This window comes from Peromyscus eremicus, chromosome 5, assembly GCF_949786415.1.
Source record: "Peromyscus eremicus chromosome 5, PerEre_H2_v1, whole genome shotgun sequence".
Lineage (NCBI taxonomy): Eukaryota > Metazoa > Chordata > Mammalia > Rodentia > Cricetidae > Peromyscus > Peromyscus eremicus.
In genome coordinates, this window is record NC_081420.1 from 87,242,860 (window position 1) to 87,267,519 (window position 24,660).

The window sequence follows — 24,660 nt, forward strand, 5'->3', positions numbered from 1 at the left end:
AAACCTAGACAGGCCTCTGACTGAACAGCATCCATTGCCCACCATGCTCTCCAGTGTCTTCCATCCACCTGTTCCATTCTCCAGGTCTTTCTGCCATTGTTTGGGGGCGGGGGGACGACAAAACAAAACAAAAACTCTAAATCCTTAAAATCTCAGTCCATTATTTCTTTAAAGTTCCTTCTTTAAGAATCCTCAAAGTCATGGTGACTCATGCCTATATTCCCATCACTCAGGAGGCTGAGGCAGGAGGATTGCAATGAGTTCAAAGCCTAGACTACAGAGTCAGATCCTGTCTCAATTTTTTTAATCAAAATTTTAAAAAAATCCTGGAATCTAATGAAAATTATATTTGAGAGTAGTTTTTAAAAAGCAAAGAACAGATATCACTTTTATGAAAGAGTAATTTACTTTAATAAAGGATGAGATCAATACTTTTCAAGTGGATACAAAAATAAATATTTGGATTACATATTTGTGTGTTAGCACTCCCTGAGACAGGAGGTGGGTGACATGTGACACATGGCCAGCAGACAGGCTGTCCTGGCTTTGACCGAGGGGGAGAAGCAAGCCCCGGGTTCTGTTTGCAGGTGTCCCGTACTCTGGCAACAGTATCTGTTGAGCCGGCCCACCTTCACACAGCAGCCATGACGTTCTCCATGGTCTTTGACTTTCTGGTTGTAAGGCGTGGCCTGCCGAGCCCCTCACTGGCTGGGACTGTCTTCCAAACCCTCACGCTTCCCCTACTTCTCAGAACAATAGTCAACAGGTAAAGCTTCCCCTGCCCTTCTCTGTGGAACGCTGGCACATTAGGAGAGACCCAGGATGGTCACAAAGGAGAACGAATCGAGGAGGTCTCTGGAAGGAAGAGGATGCTCCCTACATCCACCTCAGCTTGGCATCTGCACCTGTTATGCCTTGGTAGCCAAACTAAATCCTTGGCAGTGGCTCACTCCTACAGGAAGCGGTTCTGGAGGCATCCCTGTGGCGCCACAGCCAGTGATTTAAATTACTTAGATACTAGAACTAGACCGGACAGCCAGACTGGGGGCACAAACGGGCCTCAGTCACCGAGCCCCGCCCTAAGGTTTCCACCCTGGCTTCTGTTCAACATGTTACAGGTGGACATTCTGCTCTGTGATATGGAAGATAAGTGCCTTTTCTCCGGCACATGGGTGGGCACTTCTAAGCCTAGAGCGCAATTTGGATATTGCTTTTCACTGGGTCTTAGGATTGACTGGGTGTGGAGTGGGACAATGGAAGGATGAGATGTCTATGGGTGGGTCCCCTCCACAGTCCCTGGTCCGACCACGCCCCACATAAACCCCTGCGAGCTCATACAGAGTCATGTGAACCGATGAGCCACAACCAAAATTCATATGAAACTCACAAGCAGTATCTACACTCATATATATATTATCAGCCCATTTTACAGGAAAGGTCCAAAGTGGTTGGCAGTAGGTCATGCAAAAATACAAATATTGTTTAAAAAATGAAAACCACTTAGAAAGGAGACAGCGGTTACCTGGACCATCTCATTACAAAAGTTTCTTTTAAAAAAATGCATCAACTTATTTTCTCAGCCTTCTGGCCAAAAACAAATAGAAAAGGGCTGAACAGTAAAAAGATGGCTTGTGTAGAGGCAAGCACAGGAAGTCATAAATCTCTACCTTTGGCCAAGGAGGACAAAGGAGGCCCTATTGGCACAGACTGATTTAAACTGTCATAGTGACTTCAACATGCAGAAAGAATAACCATTAATGGTAAAGGGGGAAATTCAGGAAACAAACGTTTTAATCACAGCTTCTGGCCACAGCCCCTGCAAGCTTCCGATGTCTGCCTGAGCAGGAGCGTGTCCATGTCTGTGCTTCTGGAGACCCCACGGAGGACACCGCCCACCCTAGTCAGAGGGGTCCACATCCTTTCAGAATCCTCTCAGTCACAGAATCGTGAAGCTTGAGCCTCAGGCGAGGTGGGATGGCCCGGGGAGAGGCTTAGACGGTGATCTGTTGGTTTTCTCTGAAAAAGGGTCTCTGGTGTGAGGCACAGATGTCTGGAAACATCCGGAAGGTCTGGTCTAGCTGGGGCTCCTCCAGGGCGGGCACCAGGGAAGCAGCCCCACAGCTCTTGCCCGCATCCTCCACCAGCTGCCTGGCATACAGCTGCTCCACCTGCGAGGGCCGTGTGCGAAGTCAGAAGAGAGGTGGGAGGAGAACCGGGGGGCCTTCCTCCACCACAGGTCGCCTGAGCCCCTCAGTGACAAGAAGGAGCCAGGCAGACAGCACTTCAGAACATTGCTGAGAGTATTCTCCCAGGACTGCGCCAACCTGGCCAGACAACGCTCAGAATGCCACTGATGGACCACAGTCAAAGGAGGACTTACAAGACTGAAATCTGTCACTTAGACCTTAGGGCCACTGAGCAGGTGGAGATTTTCTAAAGGGGAAGGAAAGGGGAAGGGAGGAAGGGAAATCAGGAGAGAGGGAGGAAGAGGAGGAAAACACAGATGAAGAGACTCCCAACATGGGAAGACAAAACGCAGAGGTGGCAGGAGCCATGTGCGGTCTCGTTCGCCCCCCTCTGCCCTGGTCACACGGGTGGAATTCTCAGTCCTTGCTGTCTCCTCTCTGGGATAAAGTGGCCCCCATTATAAACTATGGTGAGGATGCCTGAGCACAAGACAGAAGCTGCCAGCTCTCACCTGCACCAGAATGAGTTTGGAGCGCAAGGGCGCTGTATCCGGAAACTCCTCCCCGAAGCACAGCACCACCCTGCTATCTGGAAGACGACTCTGGGCGTTGTAGAATTGATGCAGTTCTAGAAGAACACAGAAACCAGTGAGCCTCTGAGCTGTAGTCAGAGTCCAGAGGTGGGCTGCGGAGCTTGGAAGGGAGCCACATGCAGCCCACAGGCTGAGGACTGGACACACTGAATCATGCCACCTCTCTAGGGACCCTGCCAAGGTAAAGGAGCTGAGCTTGGGCTGGCTGAGGCCTTGGACTCTGCATTTCTAAGCAGTTCCCAGGCTAGGGAACAACCACGAGCTTCATTAACTCCACATTCTGAAAGGAAAGGATCCTGCTCTAATGTCCTGCCTACGCAGGGGAAACTGAGGCAAGGGCTCCCCAGGCTACTCAGGGAGAATGTGCAGGTCAAGCTTCAAAGGGTTCCTCAGCTATATACCATTGCCAAAGCCCTCACCCCCCCTGCAAGAGTAAACTGAGTCCGTGATGCAGGTGGCACCGGGTCGTAGGCGGGTGTGAACTCTAAGGCAGGGACAGTGAGGTGATTCAGTACTGACCTCTGAAGAACTTGTTGGTGTCAAAGACTTGCACCACCTCATCCCGCTCCAGCTTGTTGGGCCTGCCCTTGCACACCACCGCATTGCCACTGTAGAACACGCGGCCCTGGCACAGCCGTTTCACAAACACACCCTTATGGTTGCTATGCAGGAGCACACCACGCTCCAGGTGCCCAAACAACTTCCGGGTCACCTGCCTCTGCCGCTCGCTGGGGATGGTGTCAGCTGTAGGGAAGCACACCAGCTCCAGGCCATCGGGCACATACAATTTGGAAAGGCCCGGCTGGCTCAGGGACAGACGGCAGCCCTCGGGGCAGGTGGTGGTAGCCTGGCCCACCGGCTTGCCCCCATAGTAGAAGCTGATCAGCATCTGGGAGAAGGCTGTTGGGGGTGAGAACACAGGGCAGTCAGGGGCCTGGCAGAGGGGAAGCCCCAGGCCCTCTTTCCCAAAGGCTCAGAGTCTATCCCTCCTTCCAAGTGGTGTTTGCTTGTAATCCCAGCAAACACCCTGAGTGACAGAGAAAGGCCAGCCCTGGGGCTGACTGGCCAGCCAGTCTCACCTATTTGGTAAGATCCAAGGCAATGGGAGGTCCTGTCTCAAAAAATAAGATGGACAGTGCCCAAGAAATGATACTTAAGACTGGCCTCTGGCCTACACACATGCACACAACACACATACACACACATGAGCACACACACATGCCTCTGCACACACATGAACACACACACAAACATGCATTCATGCACACACACATATGAAGATGCATTCATATACACAAGCATCTGCACACACATGAACACACACACATGCCTCTGCACACACATGAACACACACACACAAACATGCATTCATGCACACACACATATGAAGATGCATTCATATACACAAGCATCTGCACACACATGAACACACACACACACAAACATGCATTCATGCACACACACACATGAAGATGCATTCATATATAGAGAAGCATCTGCACACACATGAACACACACACATGCCTCTGCACACACATGAACACACACACGTGAGCATACACACACACAATCTAGGGAACTTCACCAAGTTCAAGCCACACAGGTATTGCCTACATAATTTCTCATGAAGCGCCTGGGGCTCTGGTTCCCTTGTCACCCTGGACTCAGTGGCCTCCCTTCGAGACGGGAAGAAACATCACCCGTGTGAACGTCATACTATCATCTTCACAACACACGATGGATGACCTGGGATTCCCTGGATTCGGATCGCAAACCTCTGTAAAATCCTGCACACAACCTGTCCTCCAGAAAGGCCGGGGAGCGCTCTGCCGTGAGGCTGGAAATTTACCAACTCTCTACTTTGCTTTTGTGGACTTTCGTTTGCTTCAGCCTCTGGCTTCCTGTCTAACAGGTGCTGCGGTGTCCTCTTACAGGCAAGGGCGGCAGCATTCCAGATAAACTTACACAGGGAAAAGACAGGACAAATACGATGCAGAGGGCCCAGCAGTCCCTGACTGACAGCCAGCGTGGAGGTGGGGCTCCAGTGATGGGAGCCAGGGAGACCCTGATACTGCAGGAATGAGGAGAACAGCCCAGAGCTATGGGACGCTGGAGATGCTCCATAACTTCTATAAACAGAATTTTCCACCCACAGCAGCCTCATGCGTCCTCAGCTTCTCACCAGTTCAGGCGTCCCTCTGGAGCCACAGAAGCTGATAGCTCCCCAAACCTACGGTGTCCTGGAGCTGTGTGGCCGGCCACCAGCTTCGCCACGGGACGGGCCTGTGTGAGCAGCACACACTGTCGGGGCTAACACGGCTGCACATTTGGAATCCTCAGACCCTTCCATAGGGTCTATCAATCGGAGCGCCCACCACTGTCCACAGACTCTGCTGGCCCCCGCTGCAGTTACCTAGAGTTCTAGAGTCACCTGAATAAACAGTCAGCTGTTTGGGTTCTGCTCATCAAGCTCACATTACGGGAAACTGAGGCCCAGGTCAGCTTGGTCAGCAGTTAAGTGGTAGTTCTAGTGTACCTATTCCTCACACCCTGTACTCTCCACCAGTCATGTGAGTAAACCCTGTGTCTGTATCACTAACAAACTGACACATCCCCTCTGTACCCTGGGACAATTTAGGACTTCATTCTAAGTGAATGGAGCTCCCAGCACTGCATCTGCCTCTCACACTGTGCCCTGTGTTCACACTGCGCCCTGTGCTCACACTGTGCCCTGTGTCTACACTGTACCCTGTGTTCACACTGTGCCCTGTGTTCACACTGTGCCCTGTGCTCACACTGTATCCTGTGCTCACACTGTATCCTGTGCTCACACTGTGCCCTGCGCTCACACTGTGCCCTGCGTTCACACTGTGCCCTGCGTTCACACTGTGCCCTGTGCTCACACTGTGCCCTGCGCTCACACTGTGCCCTGCGCTCACACTGTGCCCTGCGTTCACACTGTGCCCTGCGTTCACACTATGCCCTGCGCTCACACTGTGCCCTGCGTTCACACTGTGCCCTGCGCTCACACTGTAACCTGTGCTCACACTGTGCCCTGTGCTCACACTGTGCCCTGTGTTCACACTGTGCCCTGTGCTCACACTGTGCCCTGTGTTCACACTGTGCCCTGTGCTCACACTGTGCCTTGTGCTCACACTGTGCCCTGTGTTCACACTGTGCCACACTGTGCCCTGTGCTCACACTGTGCCCTGTGTTCACACTGTGCCCTGTGTTCACACTGTGCTCTGCGTTCACACTGTACCCTGCGCTCACACTGTGCCCTGCGTTCACACTGTGCCCTGCGCTCACACTGTGCCCTGCGCTCACACTGTGCCCTGCGTTCACACTGTGCCCTGCGCTCACACTGTGCCCTGCGCTCACACTGTGCCCTGTGCTCACACTGTGCCCTGTGTTCACACTATGCCCTGTGCTCACACTGTGTCCTGTGCTCACACTGTGCCCTGTGTTCACACTGTATCCTGTGCTCACACTGTGCCCTGCGTTCACACTGTGCCCTGTGCTCACACTGTGCCCGGTGTTCACACTGTGCCCTGTGCTCACACTGTGCCCGGTGCTCACACTGTGCCCTGTGCTCACACTGTGCCCTGTGCCCACACTGTACCCTGTGCTCACACTGTGCCCTGTGCTCACACTGTGCCCTGTGTTCACACTGTGCCCTGTGCTCACACTGTGTCCTGTGTTCACACTGTACCCTGTGCTCACACTGTGCCCGGTGCTCACACTGTGTCCTGTGTTCACACTGTACCCTGTGCTCACACTGTGCCCTGTGTCTACACTGTGCCCTGTGCTCACATTGTGCCCTGTGCTCATGCTATGCCCACATTGTGAACTTCACCCTGTTGTCTCAGAGGAATTTTGGAACCAGAAGCCCTTAACACCCCCAGGAACAGCCCCAGGAACAGCAAAATGTCTCAGAGGTATGCAGGCAGGACTGGCTCAGTGACCCCCTGCTATAGCACCTTGAGCTTGGAGAAGGGACAGGTGGGAGGAGCGTGGTGCCAAGCTGCCACACCTCACAAGTGACAAGTGCAGACCCAGAGGAGAAGCAGGTGACCAATGCTCTCCCTGCTGTGATGCAAGTCTTCACCTCCCCCACTGAGATTCTAAGACTCTTAATGCAGCCTAAGCCTGCTTTACATGCATCCACAGAAGACACCAGCAGCTCACCCCACATGGGACCCCAGGCCCCCCATTAATGTCATAAAAATCAGGATCGGCACCATCACCATCAGCATCCCCTTCAGTACGGAATTCCAGCACTGCTTCCTCACAGCTGTGTGACTCAAAGCAAGTGGCTTCACCCCTCTGTGCCTGCTGTTCATCAACAAGCTAGAGAGGGCAACAGCACCAGCTTGGGGGGGTGGGGCTTTGGTGGGACCACATGAGCCAGGGAAACAGGGCAAAATTGGGTCCACAAATAAGTCCCCTGAGACTGTGCACCACAAACCCCGGTCCGCAGGGGTTGCGATAGGTGCTGAGCCAGGTGCTTTGGACCCATCCACACATCAGCCCCCTGCCGTGTGTTCCTGGTCACGGCAGTCCTTTTGCAGGTGAGGAAGTGAGGCTGAAGGGGTGAAGGTACACCAGTCCAGCTGTTCTGTGGGGGAGCCTGGCCTTGCTCCCCACAGCAGGCTGGCTCTGGCTCACTCTGAAATGCTGAGACACGCCGAAAAGCCTCGCTGTTTGATCCATCTATGGAATACACACAGGCTAGGAACACACCGGCAGCCTCGGGAGGGTTGACAGCATGATGGCACTGAGAGAGACTTGGGGACGGACAGCAAATAAAGAGTGGCGGCTCACGCCCTAGCACTCCAGAGCCTGAGGCAAGAGGGTCGTGAGTTCATAACCATCCCAGGCTGCACATTAAGACTGTCTCAAAAAAAAAAAAAATTTAAAAGCCAGACCTCTGGATTTTTCTGATAAATAGGAAGTCCATCCTAGCCTGATCTAAAGGCCCAGAACACTGGTTACCACAGGGAGGCAGCCACCATGGGGCAGACCTCAAGGCCAAGGTTCTCCACAGTGCCACAGTCTCCCCTGCTCCCTACCGTCCCTCCCCACCCACCTCACTCTCTGTCATCTCTGTAGTCAGGAAGTCAGGAGCCCTGGCCTCGGCTTATCTACAGAGACAGGGTGTGTGACCTGGGTTCTGGAAGAGGAGCGTGGGGCGTCTGCTCCCAGCAGTGGCTGGGAACTCCTTGCTTTCCTCATAAATGCTGAGACAGCTCTGCAGGGCTCAAGGACACTTCCTCCTCACAGCCTAACTTTACCTCTCACTCAGATGGCCACAGGTCTGGGCCCGGCCAACATGGCACCCAGAATGCATTGGTCAGCAGACTCCCAGGGCCACAGCCCAGGACTGACAAGGCTAAAGGCCCATGGCCCCAGGCTTCCTGTGAGTGGGTTAAGGAGGCTTGTGAACAGGCTGGGAGGTAAACGCCCTCAGAAACTTGAACAAACTATGGTCTCTATGTACAGACAGCTCTAGAAGGACCCCAACATACAGTCTGGCACTAGATAGAGCATCATTTCCTTTGTATTTTTCTTACTTAGTGAGCATCTGCCTCTGTCCCCATGATGGTCCCCAGGGCACGCTTCTCCCTGAGCTCCACTGGGTCTGTCATGAAACCAGACAACATGGCGGCTCCTGAGAGTGTACAGAGATGCCACCAGCACCACAGCAAGCAGCAGTGAGGATGGGACACCAGGGGCATATCTCCACTCTGGGGCCTATCGGCCTCACCACCCAGGGCCTGTGAAATGGGAACGACCTACCTCCATAACCTAGAGGAGGTTGGGAGTGTGGGTGGGAAAAGAGCCCACAAGAATGTCAGCCTTAACCCTGGCACCCAAAACTGCACCGTGAACACCAGCCACCACCATCATCACCATCACTATTATCACCGTTACTATCAAAACTATTAGCACCAGCACCGCCATTAACATCATCATCATCATCACCATTACCATCAGCACCGTAACCAACAGCATCACCAGTGCCAGTAACATCAGTCTCAGCAGCATGGGAATCACCACCATCTTACCGTCAGAAATATCGACTGTGGGATTAGCTTTTTTTCTGGAAACACCTCTTGCCTTCAGAAACTGAACGTGTGCAGCTAACCTGGCCCCGCAAACTGGTTAATAATTTGCCTTGAGACCGTTTGAAGCTATGTCCTCCATCTGTCACCCTGCTGTGTTCTCTGCCTGTTTAACCTGCCTTTAAGAAAACAATGTAACTGACCTCACTATGCCTTGGATTTCCCATGCAATCAGCTTTTACAACCCAAGCTAAACAATAGCTTTAATCTTAAATTATGTACTCTTCCATTCCTATGCCCCAGAATAGTGTGTGTGTGTGTGTGTGTGTGTGTGTGTGTGTGTGTGTACGTGTACGTGTGTGCTTGTGTGCATGCTGTGGTAATCATTTGCTGAAAGTGGCCAATAGATTAAAAGCAATCTTAAATAAAACAAATATCCCATAAGTGTTAGAAGCAACATGAAGATAAAAATAAATAACATATCTGAAGCTCTAAGTGCTATTCTGGGTCAGCTGGGGTCAGCAAAGTCACTTCTTCCCTTGTAAAACTCTGTTCAAGATCTCTGTTTAAAAAAAAAAAAAAAGAAATCCTCGGTCCTTTCACATACTGTGTTTTCTGTGCCATTAAAGAATCACAGAGCAAAGCACTTTGTCAGGGACAGAGAGACAAAATAACACAGACTACAGACAACAAGACAGTCAGAAGGCACAGGGAGAGAAGTGGAGAATTCAAAGATAGAACATCACCATCAGCATCCGCACCAACACCAACACCATCAGTGTCACCTGCATCATCACCATCAGCATCCACACCAGCACCAACACCATCAGTATCACCTGCATCATCACCATCATCATCTGCACCAGCACCATCAGTATCACCTGCATCATCAGCATCAGCATCACCCGTACAGTGAGCACCATCAGTATCATCACCATGGCCATCAGCATCAGTACCAACCATCACTGTAACTCTCACTATGGGGCTGGAGGTGAGAGGAGGTGAAGGACCCTGTACGAGTGACACTGGCCAGCTGTATCCCTACTAGACAGTGTTAGTGACAGTGCAGCACATGGGGTCCTCACAGCACTTCACGTATGAGAAACTTGATGCTCCAAGAGGCCAGATCCCTCCATCGAGGCCAAGGCAGCAGGGCAGCCTTGACTCTCTTCTGCATTGCTGCCTCTGAAGACCCTCTGGACTGACTATGGCCACCTCAGGGAGATCAGCAAACCTGGGCCACTTGCCTGCTCCCAAACTACACAGAATGAAGAGGGGAGGCAGTCCTCAAAGCCTACCCCCAAGCCACACTTGTCCATAGGACCTCAAGACCCCACCCAGGTCACGAGACTGTTTTCCAAAAGAGCCTGTGCCATGCCCACCCACCCAGAAGAGTCTGGTACCTGAGTGATGTGTGTCATAGGTGGCATACCCAGTCACCAGGGGCAGGCCTGTAGGCGGAGAAAAAAAAAGGTATATTCTCGTCTGGGCTGGTGCTATGAGCAGGGAGTGACCCACGTGTCCCTCGGGTATGGATGGGACCTAATGATGCTGGTGTTGATGCTGATGGGCAGATCTCACTCTGTGTGAGCTCTCAGTCTCACAAACACAGAAACTCATCAGGGTAAAGGGTTTCCTCAGTGCTCTGGGATCCTGCCCTTGTGCCAGCGATCCACAGGACCATGCTTCCTTCCTACTGCAAGAATCTGGCCCAAATGTCACTAGACTATACACATAACCAAGGCTTGTCTCACGTGGGAGCCTGGGATCCCAGGCAGGTTTCCCAAAGGCATCTTTCAACACAGGGCCCCTTGCAAGACACTAACACCCACAGCCTGGAAATGTCACAGGTCTGCAGGGCTAGCTAAGACCTCCTGGCAGCTCCTGTCTTAGCAGAAAAGAGGCAAAGGAGGAAACCAAGGTGTCTATGAGCCATAACATTTGCTCACATGCTGTAGCAGGGGCCCAGGTGAATGACCCTCTTAAGCATCCATGGCCTGGGTGCACCTGCCAGATGCTAACAGAGGTGTGAATCCCTTATTTAACTTTCTAATTCCACTGGGCAGGTACTGGTGTCCCCAATTTATAGATAAGTAAATGGAGGCACCACCAAGACATGCAACTGCCCAGTGTGGTTCCAAGCTATTGCCCTAACTAAGCTCCCTTCTCTCCAGAAGCCCTGGGTCTCTCTGGGTCTGGGAGTGTCCCGAATGTCTGAACAGAACACCAAACCTTATGGTGAGCCAGGAAGGAGAGGCAGGGTGGCTGAGAGCTGTGGCCTCCCCTTGAGTCTTGAGGATGTCGGCAGACTCCTCCTCTCAATTTCCTGGGCATATGGGAGGAGAGTGGCCATGCCTAACTACTTATTGTGGACCAAGACACTTGTGCCTGCCTTCCTGGGAGGCTACAACTTGGCTAACTCGGTTCATGGCTGTGATTTTTCACCTATCTGGACTCAGTAACCTTCCACAGGACATAGAGGCTAACAGTGGCGTGTACCCCCAACCATAACACAAAGCACCTAATGGCTGGCAGTGCTGGTCACCCACACTCACCTGCATTGGGCTGCTGGACCCACCAGTCAGGGAGGACCTGGCTCCTGCCAGCCTCTGGTGGGGATGGGCTCCTTTTAGTCAGACCCATGTATTCATCTACAGAAGGCTAGAGGACCAGGTGACAGAAAATAACAGGTTAAGTCACTGGTCTCCAGCACAGCCCTCCCCCAAGCCCATGTTGGTAAAACCCAACATTAGATACACAACTAAAGCCACCTTTATCTCATGAGACAGAGCCTGGGCTTCGCTTCGCATTCATAAGACCCTAGACTACAAACCCACCAGTAGGGCCGGCAGTCTAACCAGGCTTGCCAAGGCAATGAAAAAGCTCACTGGTCTTTTTGGCAGGGAGACATGACCCAGCTCTGGGGCAACCTGTGGGGTGGCACTGAACCAATCCTACACTGTTTTGAGAACCTCACTCAGAGAGCCACAGGGATCTTGGGAACTCAGTGGTGGACACATCCAACTACGAGAGGTCCTGAAACCTCCTTTACTTGTGACCCTGGTGCAGCATCATAACCATCTACTTGCTCAAGTGAGTTGGCAAAAATTTAAAAAAAAAAAAAAAGTTAGCCAGGCGGTGGTGGCGCACGCCTTTAATCCCAGCACTCGGGAGGCAGAGCCAGGCGGATCTCTGTGAGTTCGAGGCCAGCCTGGGCTACCAAGTGAGTTCCAGGAAAGGCGCAAAGCTATACAGAGAAACCCTGTCTCGAAAAACCAAAAAAAAAAAAAAAAAAAAAAAAGTTATACTGAAAACAGGACAAGGTGGGAGGGATGCAGAACCAAGACCTCCCTGAACATCACAACTTCCCACAGGAGGAGACAGGCCGTGCAGGGCCTGACCAGTACAGGAAGGCTGGCCTGGGGAGGTGGCCTGGGAGCCCCTCACTCTGCCTCTTCAGCCAGGACTGTCACTTCCCTAGAGAGCCTGAGGCTGTCCATGCCTGTGAGGGGTAAAATCGGTGTCTGTCCCTCCCTGGCAGGCATCTGGGAGGCCTCCACTCACCTCCTTGATCAGCTCCTCTATCTCCGAGCGCCCACACTCCATCTCCGTGACATCGCTCATACAGCCGGCCGGCGCCACGCCCAGCTTGCCTATGGGAAAGGGGATGGACACCATGACCCAGGGCAGGCAAGCATTGCAACCTTTCTTAAAATGCTGAATTAAGGAAACAGAGGTGGTCAGCGTCCTCACTGGTTTTGACCAGCAGCTGCTAGAAGGTTTGGGAAAGACTCAGCCGTGCCTTCTCATGGCCTGGTCATCTGATCAGCCAAGTCAAAAGAGAGAAGTGGGTGGTGGGGGTTGTAAACACAAGGCTTTTAAAGGACAGGGACCAGACTTTGGTTCGCTTCTTCCTTCTATCTGAGCCCCGCCTGGTACATTTTATACCAGACGTTTACTGTCTACATATTGAAGATAAGTTTGCTAGTCTGGGTTATTTGAAAACATCCAGAGATTTACTGGAAAATATCCTGGCAGATGGGGAGACAGGTAGCAGGAAATCTTTTTGTCCTCTCCAACTATACATGCGTGTGTCTGCGCACCTCTGCCACGTGGTAAAGTCACACACGTGCCCTTTTTCACAGCCTCCCCCTGCCTCCCAGGGGGGCCAAAGCTTTTATCGGCTAGCATCTGGGTCCAGATGGCTTCTGGCCCACTTTGCACCTCTTCCCTGATCAGAAGTTTGCCTTGGAAGGTTAGCCCCCATGAGAAACAGCATGACAAACTAACCCCCCTGCCAGGCCCCCCACTCCCAGGGGCCTCAGCAGTCTCCCTATTGCTCCATCCAGATGCAGGGCTTCACTTAGAAGCCATTGCTGGAGCAAGCAGAGGACAAGAAGCCCCCCACCCCATCCCACCCACCTGTCCCCCTGCCCCCCCCCCCCCCGAGGCCAACAAATCACTCAAGTTCACAGTACAGTGTACCAGGACAAATACTATGCAAATGCTGTGTTCCTCTGCTCAAGAGCCTGCTGCTCCTTCACCCCCAACGCTGCAGGTGATGGGGCTCCACCCACGCTATAAACAAGCCAGGGTCGTCTACCAAGTCAAGCCTGGCTGATCCTGGGGAGCGGGCCACTGAGAGCAACTTCCCTGTTGCCTCAAATCGCTGTGAAGACCAACAGTCTAGAGCAGGGAGTAACTCCGGCCATTTGACCTTCTTCCAGAGGCAGCACAGAGTGGGCCAGGCCCTGGGAGCCGCGAGGCTTTTCTAAGGAAGGTCACTGTGTAAGTCTTATCACGGTCACCTACTCGGGCTCTGAGTCAGTGAAACCAGGTAGCCACCTGCAGGTGACTAAGCTACAAACGACAGATCATACATCACCGCTGACTGCAGTGGTACCACCTGCACCAGTCAGGCCTCAGTTGGCTCAGCTTCCTCTCTAGGGGATTTTGTTTTGTTTTTGAGACAGGGTCTGACTCGGCAGGCCAGGCTGGCTTTAAGGATGCAATCCTCCTTCCTACCTTGGCCTCCTGAGTCCTGGGATCACACACACACATACCAACACACTTCCTACCCCTAACAGACTAGCTGTATCAGCATACCATATTCTCTGACAGGCTTCGTCACCAAGTCAGTCCCCTGGTGTGTGACACACACTCTGGCACTGGCTCACTATATAGATATTTGACCTGTACTTTTTAAAAAACTGTGTGTCTGCTGTTCGATACCCCCACCAAAGGATGAGAACAAACCCGGAATCTGTGTTCAGCCCTAAGAACTGTGGCAAGGTTTCAGCTCTTACCAGCCTGCCAGCAAGTTTCCAAAGAAAAAGTCACAACTCCACAATATTCTTGGGTCTGTGTGGAGTAGTTGTGAAAACCAAAGCTTTCAAAAACCCTCACAAACTCATGATGGAGATTAAACAGCTCTGATTCTGCACAGGACAGGAGTTTAAAAGGATTCTGAGGTTAGCACTGAGCTCGATACATTCTGATTGATTAGTGATGTCTGGCCAGAGCACAGACAGGCACACTCAGTGCGTGTGGCAGGTTTGGGCTGTCTCTGCTTTCATGCCTTTACAGATGCTTTTAGGATTTTACTGCTGGAAGAGACCTCAGGAATGATGTTATCCCTGGCAGCAGTCACACGCCATGGCCATCAGTGAGGTCACTGCTGCTGTCTTGTCTAACTGGAGAACTTTTCACTCAACCTTATGACCCATGCCTTCCTTGCCCACCCGATCTTCTCCAGCCTCCCCTGTAGAAAATTCTAGAAAACAAGAAGGAATTCTGCATCACATGCTATGCTGCAGCAGAGTCTCACACCTATTCCGGGGAGCTTACACTGAGCTCCAGGGGTTCTGCCGGGCTCCCGCTCTGAGCCATGACCCAGAGTGTTCTGAGCCATGACCCAGGCTAGCCTTCCCTGCCTCTGTGTGGCCACTCCCTCTGCAGGAAGCTGCCACTTGACAGCACATGGCGTGTGAGGTCAGCAGACCAGCTCTCTGGGTCTGCTTACACAAGAGAGAACAACTTTGTTTAGTTAAAGCAGGCACCCGATCCCTGTGGGTGGCATGCCTGCTTCGTGGAGACCAAAGGCTAAACGGGGCAGAAGGGGGAATGTGAGGAAGGGTCCTGGGAGGCTTCCTGACCCCAACAGATAGTTACATTTTTGCTCTTCCTCGGGGACAATTCGGTAAACTTTATACGGCTCGGAAATGTCCAGCTGGGATCGATCAGTCACTTCCTCAAAATCTGGGCTCTTGTTCAAAGCACAGCGTAACCTCGTCTTCCACGTGGCTGGCTCAGCTTTGTCCCCCTCTTTAAACTTCCCTTTAAAAACTGCCCAGGCCTGAAGAAAGAAAGAGAAACACAGTCAACACAGAGGGACCCAGACCACAGAGTTCACCGCGAAGACAGGACCGCAGGGCCTTCTCCCCCCCAGCGACTTTCCTGGCCATCAACTCTTGTTCAAGGTCAGCACTCAATGGGACTTCAGGAAGACCACTTTGTCTGCTGTATCTGAACAGACCAGAGCAACACTCGGCAAAGCCAGAATTTGAACCCAGGCCCCAGGCTCCCCACACCCTAGGGTGCATCTTTGGCAAAGTCCTTCTCTTGCTTGAAGGGCCTGCGGGCCTGAGGTCGTGAAGCTTAAAGAGGAAGGTGTGCATGGCTTCACTAGAATGGTCAAAACAAAGACTTTCTGCTTTTTCAAACAAAGCCCTGAACATAAAAAGGGAACATGTGAAAAAGTCTGAATGTGATCATCACTTTTTTTTTCCTTTCAATAGAAATTTTGTTTTCATTTTTTTTGCATGATTCTAGCCATTTCAAATGTAATGAATTGTTCTCCCTGTTAAGTGTCTTTGCTTTTTATACATACATACGTATATATAGTTTTTTAATAGTTAATTTTTCTGACCTGTCCAAAGCTTATGATCTAAGCAAAGACCAAAAATTCAAAGCAGGGGCTCAGTCAATACAGTGCTTGCCATCAAACATGTTCAAATCTCCAGCACCCACAGAAAAAGTTGGGTATGTGTGCCTGTGATCCCAGCACTAGGGACACGATGACCGAAGGATCCTTAGGGTTCACTGGCAGCCAATCTAGCCTAGTCCATGAGCTCCAGGTTCGGTGAGAGACTGGGTCCAAAGAACTGAGGTGAAAGATGACAGACGGATGGAGACACCCAACATGGCCCTCTGGCTTCCAAAGGCACATGCACAGCTCCAGGGAACACTTAACATTCGAGGCCAGTGCTCTCTGAACTGTTGGCGCCGGATTCTGCGTTTCTGCTCGGCAAGAAGCTGGAAGAACATTCCTACCACTGAGCCTGAGTGGCCACTTCCTCTCTGACATAGTTGCAAACCCACTTTTAGAAATATTTTTTAAGTAGATGGTTTCCAACTCTGGCTTTTATTGTAAACTGCATTGCTGGCCACATACTGACTTGCGGACTGTTGGGAATTCAAAAGCAGAGAAGAACAACCAGCCAGACTAAGTGTGATTTCAGGGTTATGGTAACTGAAAGGTTCTCTCTTTGCCACTGATACTCAGCGTGGTCCCCATGGTGAGGACCATCTTACACACTGTCTAAAGCATTCTCCGGCGATACCTCCCCCTGGATATACAATCCAGAACTTCTGCCCTGGGAGTAAAGACCCCTTCTCTAAATCACTGAGTGAGCCCACACTCCAGTGGCACCTGAGGAGGCACAGATGCCGCAGCAGCGTGCCAGTCAGGGGCACACGATGGAACTGTGGTACCTCAGCAGCACTGCCCCGTTCATTCCCTCATTCTGGGCTCATGCTTCCTCTGTGATGAAGGCCTGGAGGCCCCTACCATCAAATCAGACTTCATGGTCAGGAAGCATTCTGAGACACCACTGAGTACCAGCAGGGGCCTACCCTGAGCCATGTCACATCTGGCCAGAGACCAGCTCTAAAGGACTGTCTTAGCGGCATGGTCTCTTGAGGTCACCCAGAGCTGAAGCTCTAGAGTGGGTCATCCCGGGACCCACGGCTTAAAGTTTCCCTCTGCTGACATTGTATCCTACTGCACTTTAAAAATCAACATCGCGAAAGTACCTCAGCTGATTAGGAGTGCTTGCCTGGCATGCATGAAGCCTTGGCTTCAGTCCTCAACACCACCATATAAACCAAGTATGGTGACCCACACCAATAATCTGAACATTCGGGAGGTAGAGAGAGGCAGGAGGATCGGGAGTTCAAGGTCATCCTCAGCTATATAGCAAGTTTGAGATCAGCCTGAACTATGGAAGTCCCAGACTCAAAATAAAATACAATAAAAATTAACTCCTATTTCTTCCTTCAAGGCCCTCTGTGCATTAGGTAAGTGCTAAGTAGTTAGTTCCATCACCAGTAGGGCCCAGGGAATCTCAGCCCTTGCCTGACTGACGTAAGTTCAGTGTCTTTTTCATTCTCCATCTGTGGTCTACACAGGAAGCAGGCCCCCAGATGCTGGAGCTACAGACCGCACCGGGCTCTCTGGTATAACCCCTCTCCCAGTAGAAAAGCAAGCAAATACCTTTTCCTTAATACCTACATTTTTTTTTCAAAGTTTTTAATAGTCTGAGAATAGCAGGTTTCCTACTTAACCAAAAAGTCCCTAATATGGCTCTCTCTGTCCAAGGCCTCAACACAGGGGAGGTCCCTTCAACAGCCAAGATGCATTTGGCTGATGATGCAGAGATACCCCGCCCCATACAGAACAGCTCGGAAAAGCCCCTCTCTGCTCCATGTCTCCCAGGCTGTCCGCCCCTCCCCACCCCATCCCTCGCCTCCCTATTTGGTGGGTACCCATTTCTCTCCCTCCATTCCTGCCGAGATTGTCTCATTTCAGATTGCCACACAGAGCGACTGCGTAACCAACGGAAACATCGGGAATCTTGCGCATTCTTCTCAATGCTGTTGAAACGGCTTGTTGGTAGTGAAGCACGTTGCATAAGATGCATAAATCTGGGGCTTTATTTCAGGACTCCTGGTTCACTGAAGTAGGGAACTGGCTAAAGAGAGACCTGCTATCTCCTGCAACAAGTGAGACCCCCGGGCCAGCGCTCTGCCCTTTCTCTGGAAGAATCGTGGTGGTCTCTCTGCCAATACCCTGTGCCTCAGATTCAGTGTCAGTGAGAGTCATCACCAGCTCAGTTCAGGGTCCTCATTGGGAAGGGAAGACTGTGCCCCAGAGCACAGCATCCAAGACAGTTTTGGCTGTCACAGTGCTCTGCAGGCCATGCCCCACCCTGGACCACAGTCTTGAGTCAGTTGCTGGTCCTCAGCAGTTCAATCTGCCTTGTGACCCTCATGACCTTCCTCCCCAGCCCCAGCTCCCCAGAACACACAGAACTAAAGGCAGTGGTTTACAACCTGGGCTCTGGGTCAGACCACCAAGGCTGTAGCTGCTCACAAAGTAGAAGTTTGGGCTGACCATGACCTAGGACTCTGAAACTCCCAGAGTGAAATGTAGATGCCTAGGGCCTTAGAAACACCCATAGGTGACTATGACAACCCACAGGGGACTCCTGACCCAGCCTGCCTGCAGAGCTGGCCTGGCCTGGTCCTTAGGGAGAAATTGCCCTACTTCTCAGTCCAATAAAGGGTTAAGACCTTGAGCCCCCTGATCCCAAATGCTGGCTATATCACAAAGGAGTTATGAGACCCTGGAGAAGCCTCGTCTGCTCTCAGTGCCCTGCAGAATGCAGACAGGAGTATCACCTGCCACACAGGATGAGATGAGGAAAAAGAAAAGAACAGTTCAAGCTGACTCTCACCCCAGCTGTCTGGCCTGCCCTCAGTGGTAGCACTCACTCCTCAGAAGGGGGGATATCAAGTGCAGGCTCGGAATGCCCCTCGAACCCTGACCAGAAGCAAGGATGGAAATCTGTCACCCTTTTAGCTAGCCCTGTCATGCCAAGGAGGAGTCACACTTTGAAAGAGAAAAGACTGAAGCCTTCCATAGTACTGTGCAGAGCCTGGCAGTACCTCAAGGCAAAGGGGTGCAGAGCAGGTGGAATGCACACTTGACTTCATGGGGGAACACGCCAGATCCAAGCACTCCTCAGCTAGTGTTTCTCTTAAAATACTGGGTTAATTGTTTAGTCATCAGGACACTCTTAAGTACCTCTAGAGCCAGAGAGAAATCAGAAACCACCGCGTGGGGACGCAGGAGCCTTTACCTTGAAGATAGAAGCATCCACTTCCTGATTGTAATCCTGCTTGCCGGCATGCTTCCAAGGGATACGGAACATAGTCTTCTCGTCATTTTCCCATATCAGCCCCGGGTACATACTGCTGTCAATCTGCTCGATCAGCCACTGCCGGAGCCGACGCCCACCATTCCGGTCACACATCCTTGGAAAGAAACAAATCTTTTAGTATAACAAATGTGGCTTCGTGAGTCACAGTGACCCCAGAACTGACAGGAAGATCAGAGGTCCACACAAAGGTGCTGGCTTAGGAGAAGTCTGGGCCAGTGCCAAGAGAAAACAGTAGTGCCCCATGACCCTAAACCCAAATGAAAACTGAAAGCCTGAGGGACTCAGAACTGCCTGTCCAAAGATGTGCCCCACCCACCACCGCTCTGGCTGTGAGTTCCAGCTCTCCCCTGATATCCCATTCCAGACACTGAGGGCACCTGCTGGGAAGAAGTCGCTCTCAGATGATGCTGTACTTTGCTATGAGCTGCCCACCACTCTGAAAACAAGCTGAACTACTGATGCCCAGGGGACTGCTGTCCCTGGCAGACTTGGACCACAGCACCTCCTGAGAAAGAAAAAGCTACCTCTTACAGGTTGTCCTTTCCTAGCTGGAGTGGTAACAGGAATACAAAACAGGATAGGGTCTTATTCCCACTGGGAATGAGTCAGAGCTGAAGTCATGTTCCAGCTGGGTGACCTTAAAGCCATTTAAACTTGGAGTGTTAGGGATTTAGTCTAGGTGATGTGTGTAAAGTACCTGTATCAGGGCCTGTGCCCTAGAGGACTCCTCCAGTAACACAGATCCTCGGGGACTCTTATGACCAGCCCTAGTCAAGAGCAAAGCCCACTCGGGGGCTCTGTTTCCAGGCCCCACCACCCCAGACACCTAACGACACCCCTGGGCATTCTCACCAGTACTGTCAGGTAGCTTTGCCTGCTGCCTGGGGAAAGAGAACGTTTGTGCCCAGAGACTTGCAGCCAGCATTTACAAGAACAGCCTGGAAATCCCCGAGGCAGTTGGACAGACGCCCACCCCCAAAAACTAGAACACAGCATTTCTAGTCTTCCAATTAAAATGTGACCTCTTCAAGCAGGACAGAAAGAAGTAATCAGCAGTGAAGAAACATGATGTCCCCAAGAACATGGTTACATCTAGAGCCAGCGTGTCCCACAAAGCAAAACGGTAGTCAGGATTGCTGGGAAGAGGCATGCAGGTCAGAAACTGCAGGCCACTGCAAGCGGCAGAGGGTGCAGGAAAGCAGGCCGGTCCTGAAAGAGGGAGGTGAGATCTCTCCAGAGCTGGCTTCAGCTTTGCCACCCAACAGTCCCAGCTGCCACCTGTGGGCTTGGAAGCAGGTGAGGGCCGAAGCGGAGTCGGACTCAGGTTCTGTTTTTGTTTTATTTTTGGAATTTTCATACCCCAAGTCAATCTCCAACTCCCTGGGTAGCCGAAGATGTCCTTGAACTCCTGATCCTCCTGCCTCCACTCCCTCCTTCACAGGGCCGAAACCCAGAGCTTGTGCATGCTAGGCAAGTGCTCTTGCCACCTGGGCCACATCTCAAGCAAAACAGCACTTTGGCTGGGAAACCCTGACCTCAGCAGGGGCTCTCTTCACCTTGGGAAGCCATTTGGTCCTCAGTCTGAGAACCCCCACCAGAAAAGCAGGGGAAGAGAGGATATCTCAAGAAACCCAGAATTCTAAGTGTTTATAAATGATGGGACAGCAAAGAATACCCAAGAAGAGAAATAAAACGCCATCAAGTATCTTCCAAAAGCAAGTAGGGTGCCGGCTCCCGCCACTTGTTCTAGGGAGGAGAGAGGAGCGTCTTCCTGACTTGACAGTATCTTATGTGGGCTGCAAGGATGAATATGGGCAGGAGGGGCGCGACTCAGGATACAACAGAGGGACTGGTGTCTGAGGATATGTCAATGAAAAGCCCTCCCAGCTTCTCCCTTGGAGATGGATTTGTAAACCACAGCTCCTGGCACCTGAAATCTAAAGAGAATTCGCTAGCATGGCTAGAGCTCTTTCCAGAAAAAGAACAGCACTTTCTCATCGGGGCTCCTCGGAGGACCAACACCCCCAAACGGTAAAGACACCTGTCTTAGAGGGTGACAGAGCAAAGAAGTCACCGGAAGGAAAGGTGAACTACAGACCGTGAAAGCTGGGAGGTTAAAATCCTCTAACCCAGCCTCCTCTTCACTCAGAGGAGAAGCTTGGAGGGACAGCCATCCCCTGGGCACAGCACAAACTGTCAGCACTGTCCCCAGCTCCCAGAAGTGATTGTATTCATTCTACAGACAAAAGCCTCAGCTGGGTTCTGGCTCTCAGCACATGGACAATCCCTTCTAATCCCTTTGCAATCACCTCTGAGGTCCTAGGCAGGCAGAGCCTGACCCTCTTCTAACTATGGACAGCAATAATTTATAAACATGCTCACATGATGATAGCTTCCTCTTCTTGATTTTGAGGCAGCAGTCCCCCCTCTGGGCCCAGTCCTGTCTTCAGTTAACCCACAGCCAGAGCAACGTGACCTGGGCCAGGCTCCTCACAAGGCAGGTGATACCAGGCGGCAGAGGCTCATCCAACCCAGATGTCAGCATCTGCACCAGCCATGTGTAGCAGGGCTCACCCCACACCATCTCCTTCATTCCGCCCTGGCCACCACTCTGGCTACCACTAAGCGGAAACCCATCACAGCCATGGCTCTCTGTGGCGCCAAGCTTCCTCAAGTCACTGAATCACTCCCAGATCTTCATGAAGGAGCCCTGCCATAGCTTAAAAAGAACAAACCCAGAATTGTCGTGTAACTGCTCTTATCTTTGGCCTTAAAAGAAAAAAGTGGGGGCTCGGCCTGAAACCCTAACACTCAGGAAGATAAGGCAAGAGAACCACCAGGTTTTCCAGGCGAGCCTGGGCTACAGGGTGAAACCCTATCTCAAAACAAAAATAAGAAATAAAGAAGTGAGCTACCGGAGACAATTTTAAAATTCTAGAACATTTATGGCTAGGTTCTATTAGTTTCTACCCTCGAACCCCTTTCCCCGCTGTGGCTAAGTAACCCTACTCACCAGGAAATGTCTGCCCTACAGCCTGGGGCCAAGCTCACAGCAAACCGGTCCTGGGAGCTTGTGACCCACACGGAACATAACTTTCCTGCCAGGGCCATCTGGGCTATGGCGCAGTCAGAGAAGTCCTGTACCACTGGGCAATCAGACTGCCACTCGTCAGAATCAAAGCCTATAGGTCCCTGGGCGAGCCCACCTGCTTGCTTTGGATAGTTCATTCTTGGTAACCTGACTGCCGCGCGGAGATAGGCAGGTCTTACAATACAGGGGGTCACTATTTCTCTTCATCATGAAGTTGCCCATCAGGTAAATTTCAAGGGGAAAGGGGGTTTGTGGTGGTGGTGGTGGTGGTTGCTGCTTTAAGAAGCAGCCAGTCTTCGGGAGCAGGCACCTGCTAACGTGCTGTACACTCCGTCTGGGAGCAAGTGGGAGAGACACAGCCCCGGCCCGCGCGCCCTCCCCGGCCGCGTCCTACCTGCCGCTGGTTCCCACGCTGCCCGCGCCTCGGCGACCAGCCGCGGGCTACTGGGTCGACGCTCTCGCCCCTTTAAGGACGGGGCGGGGGCGGGGGCGAGGGCGGGTCCAGCACCCGGAGCGACGGTCGAGAGAGCCAATGGCGCGCGGGAGGGGCGCGGGCACCGCCCAATCAGAGCGGCCCGCTGGGTCCGCCTTCTCTGAAGCGCTCGCCTTTCCGAGAAATCACTTCTGCGCGAACCCGCGCCCCATTGAGTCCTTTTTCACTCTTTATCCCGGGGGCGGCGCGGGAGGGGGCTGCCCCAAGGATGGCTTGGGGGGCTGGGGCGTTCGCCCAAGGTCTAGGCGGCTGGTGGTGCGCAGGTCACCCTTGGGGTGTGGCCCAGGTTCCAGGGCGCCCCTGTCTCGAGCACGTGTCGGGGGCGCCCTGGGTGTCACCTGCCCGGGTTGGGGTTGCAGAGCAAAGGCCGGTCCCAGAGCTGCGTGTTGGACGACAGCTACCTTCCACCGGCCCTAGCGAAAGGAGGATGACCACCCGAAACTGCCCTGGGGACCCGAGAAACCAGGGACGTCGCACGCGTTGGGGCCGGAATGCCCCCTAGGAAGGCTCCGCAACATCTTTTCCCTTGTGCTCCAGTGGTGTCCGGAACCGGGCTGGAGCCTGTTCCCAGCCTGAATAGGAGGTGAGGACGTGGAGCCTTAAGTGAGGTAACCGACTTTTATTGCCTGCTGCCAACCACACACCTGTGGCCACGTTTACCGGACTCATTCACCTGACTTTTCAAAGACAGGAAAACGTTGGAACCAGGACAAGAACTTTCAATTGGCCCCCAAATACAAGAAGTGCACGGCTAAGTTTCAAATAAATACGAATTCAAATAAGGACTTTTCCAAACAGAGCCTCCTAACTCTAATTTATCCTGATGAGCATTTTGATATACCCGAAGGGCATTTGTGAGATATAGGTTGCCACTTGTTAATTATCTGATAAATATTGTCCAAAAGTCAAGAGCCAAGTGGAGTTCCCTGGGGCCAAAGAATTTCAAATGAAAACTGCTTTTCAAAGCTCAAATTCTTGAAGAGTAGTGTGGGAGTTATTTTAATGTGTTTTCTGTGGTGAAGGGCAGGTCCAGGAATCAGAGGCCTGCGGAAGATTTCTACAACAGACGCCCATGTGCATTTATACTCACTTCTTTTCCCAAATATGCCGCTTGTGAGCTTATGCAGATTTTCCTACCTACAGACACAAAGCTCAAATGTCCACCCAGCACGCCTGCCTCTTAGCTGCAGGTAGAGAGAGCTAAGGGACGCCAGCCCCAGCGTGTGGTCCCAGGAGCAGGTGTCACTGTGTACATTGCAGGACACCAGTCTAGCCTGCCTGACAACTGTCCAGAAGCCATGTGTGTTCAGGGGGTAGCTGCTGCATAGTCTATTCTTGCTAAATGTTTTCAGAGTCTGAAATATATTCCCTGACAGCCCAGGTTTCCGCTCAGACCTACAAGAACCCAAGCCTACAACGGGCACTAACTCATGCTTTACAGGGTCTTTACAGGTGGAGCCATGAAGGTGGTGTCTCAAGTGAGCCACGTGTAAATTTCCTACATGCCAGAGATTGCCACTCAGGAGAGATTCCGTGTAGGATCCCGCCTGTCAGAGCCTCCAGGGCTACAGAGGGACCTTGGGAGAGGAGGCATAGGCATATATCTCTAGGGGTGGGGCTAGGTCACACCACCACATAGGAGAAAGGCATCTGCTGGGCTTAACTCAGGAGAAGAGCCTCCCAGAATGTTCTGAGAAAGGCCATCACCACCCCCCAGCTCTTCCTCCAGGGGAGGCAGCTGAACATGTTTTCTAGACCCACAGGGCACACCCTCCCAGTGACACCTTCTCACTGTTGCACACAGGTTACCCAGGCCTCCTTTGAGGGTCCTTTACATCACCAAATCTGTCTCCCTTCACACACAGACACACACATGTCTTCTTGTCACCGTCTATGGCCACTGGAACAAACACAGGCACTCTCCACCCAGAGGTGTCAACAGGGCCTCC

General features: G+C 52.1%; 1 protein-coding gene across 2 annotated transcripts; it reads right to left on the bottom strand.

Annotated features, from left to right (window-relative positions):
- Positions 1 to 387: 387 nt before the first annotated feature.
- Positions 388 to 22,691, bottom strand: Irf8 (interferon regulatory factor 8). 2 transcript variants are annotated; one of them, XM_059263906.1, is made up of 9 exons: positions 22,613 to 22,691; positions 19,047 to 19,221; positions 15,016 to 15,199; positions 12,409 to 12,497; positions 11,400 to 11,505; positions 10,248 to 10,295; positions 3,299 to 3,679; positions 2,699 to 2,814; positions 388 to 2,168 (listed from the first exon to the last, which is right to left on the bottom strand). In XM_059263906.1, exons 2-9 carry the CDS (start codon positions 19,218 to 19,220, stop codon positions 1,992 to 1,994), a joined length of 1,275 nt encoding a protein of 424 aa, XP_059119889.1. In that variant the 5' UTR covers position 19,221; positions 22,613 to 22,691; the 3' UTR covers positions 388 to 1,991. The 2 variants fall into 2 exon arrangements, with proteins under 2 accessions (XP_059119889.1, XP_059119888.1); XM_059263905.1 differs by lacking the exon at positions 22,613 to 22,691 and adding an exon at positions 21,510 to 22,043.
- Positions 22,692 to 24,660: the final 1,969 nt, after the last annotated feature.

What these genes read in the sequence shown, in the direction of transcription:
- Irf8 (XM_059263905.1), bottom strand. An exon ending in TGGATGCTTCTATCTTCAAG is followed by an intron (nt 15,200 to 19,046) that starts GTAAAGGCTCCT and finishes TTCTTTCTTCAG; the next exon opens with GCCTGGGCAGTTTTTAAAGG. An exon ending in GGTCCAGCAGCCCAATGCAG is followed by an intron (nt 10,296 to 11,399) that starts GTGAGTGTGGGT and finishes CTCCGCCTACAG; the next exon opens with GCCTGCCCCTGGTGACTGGG.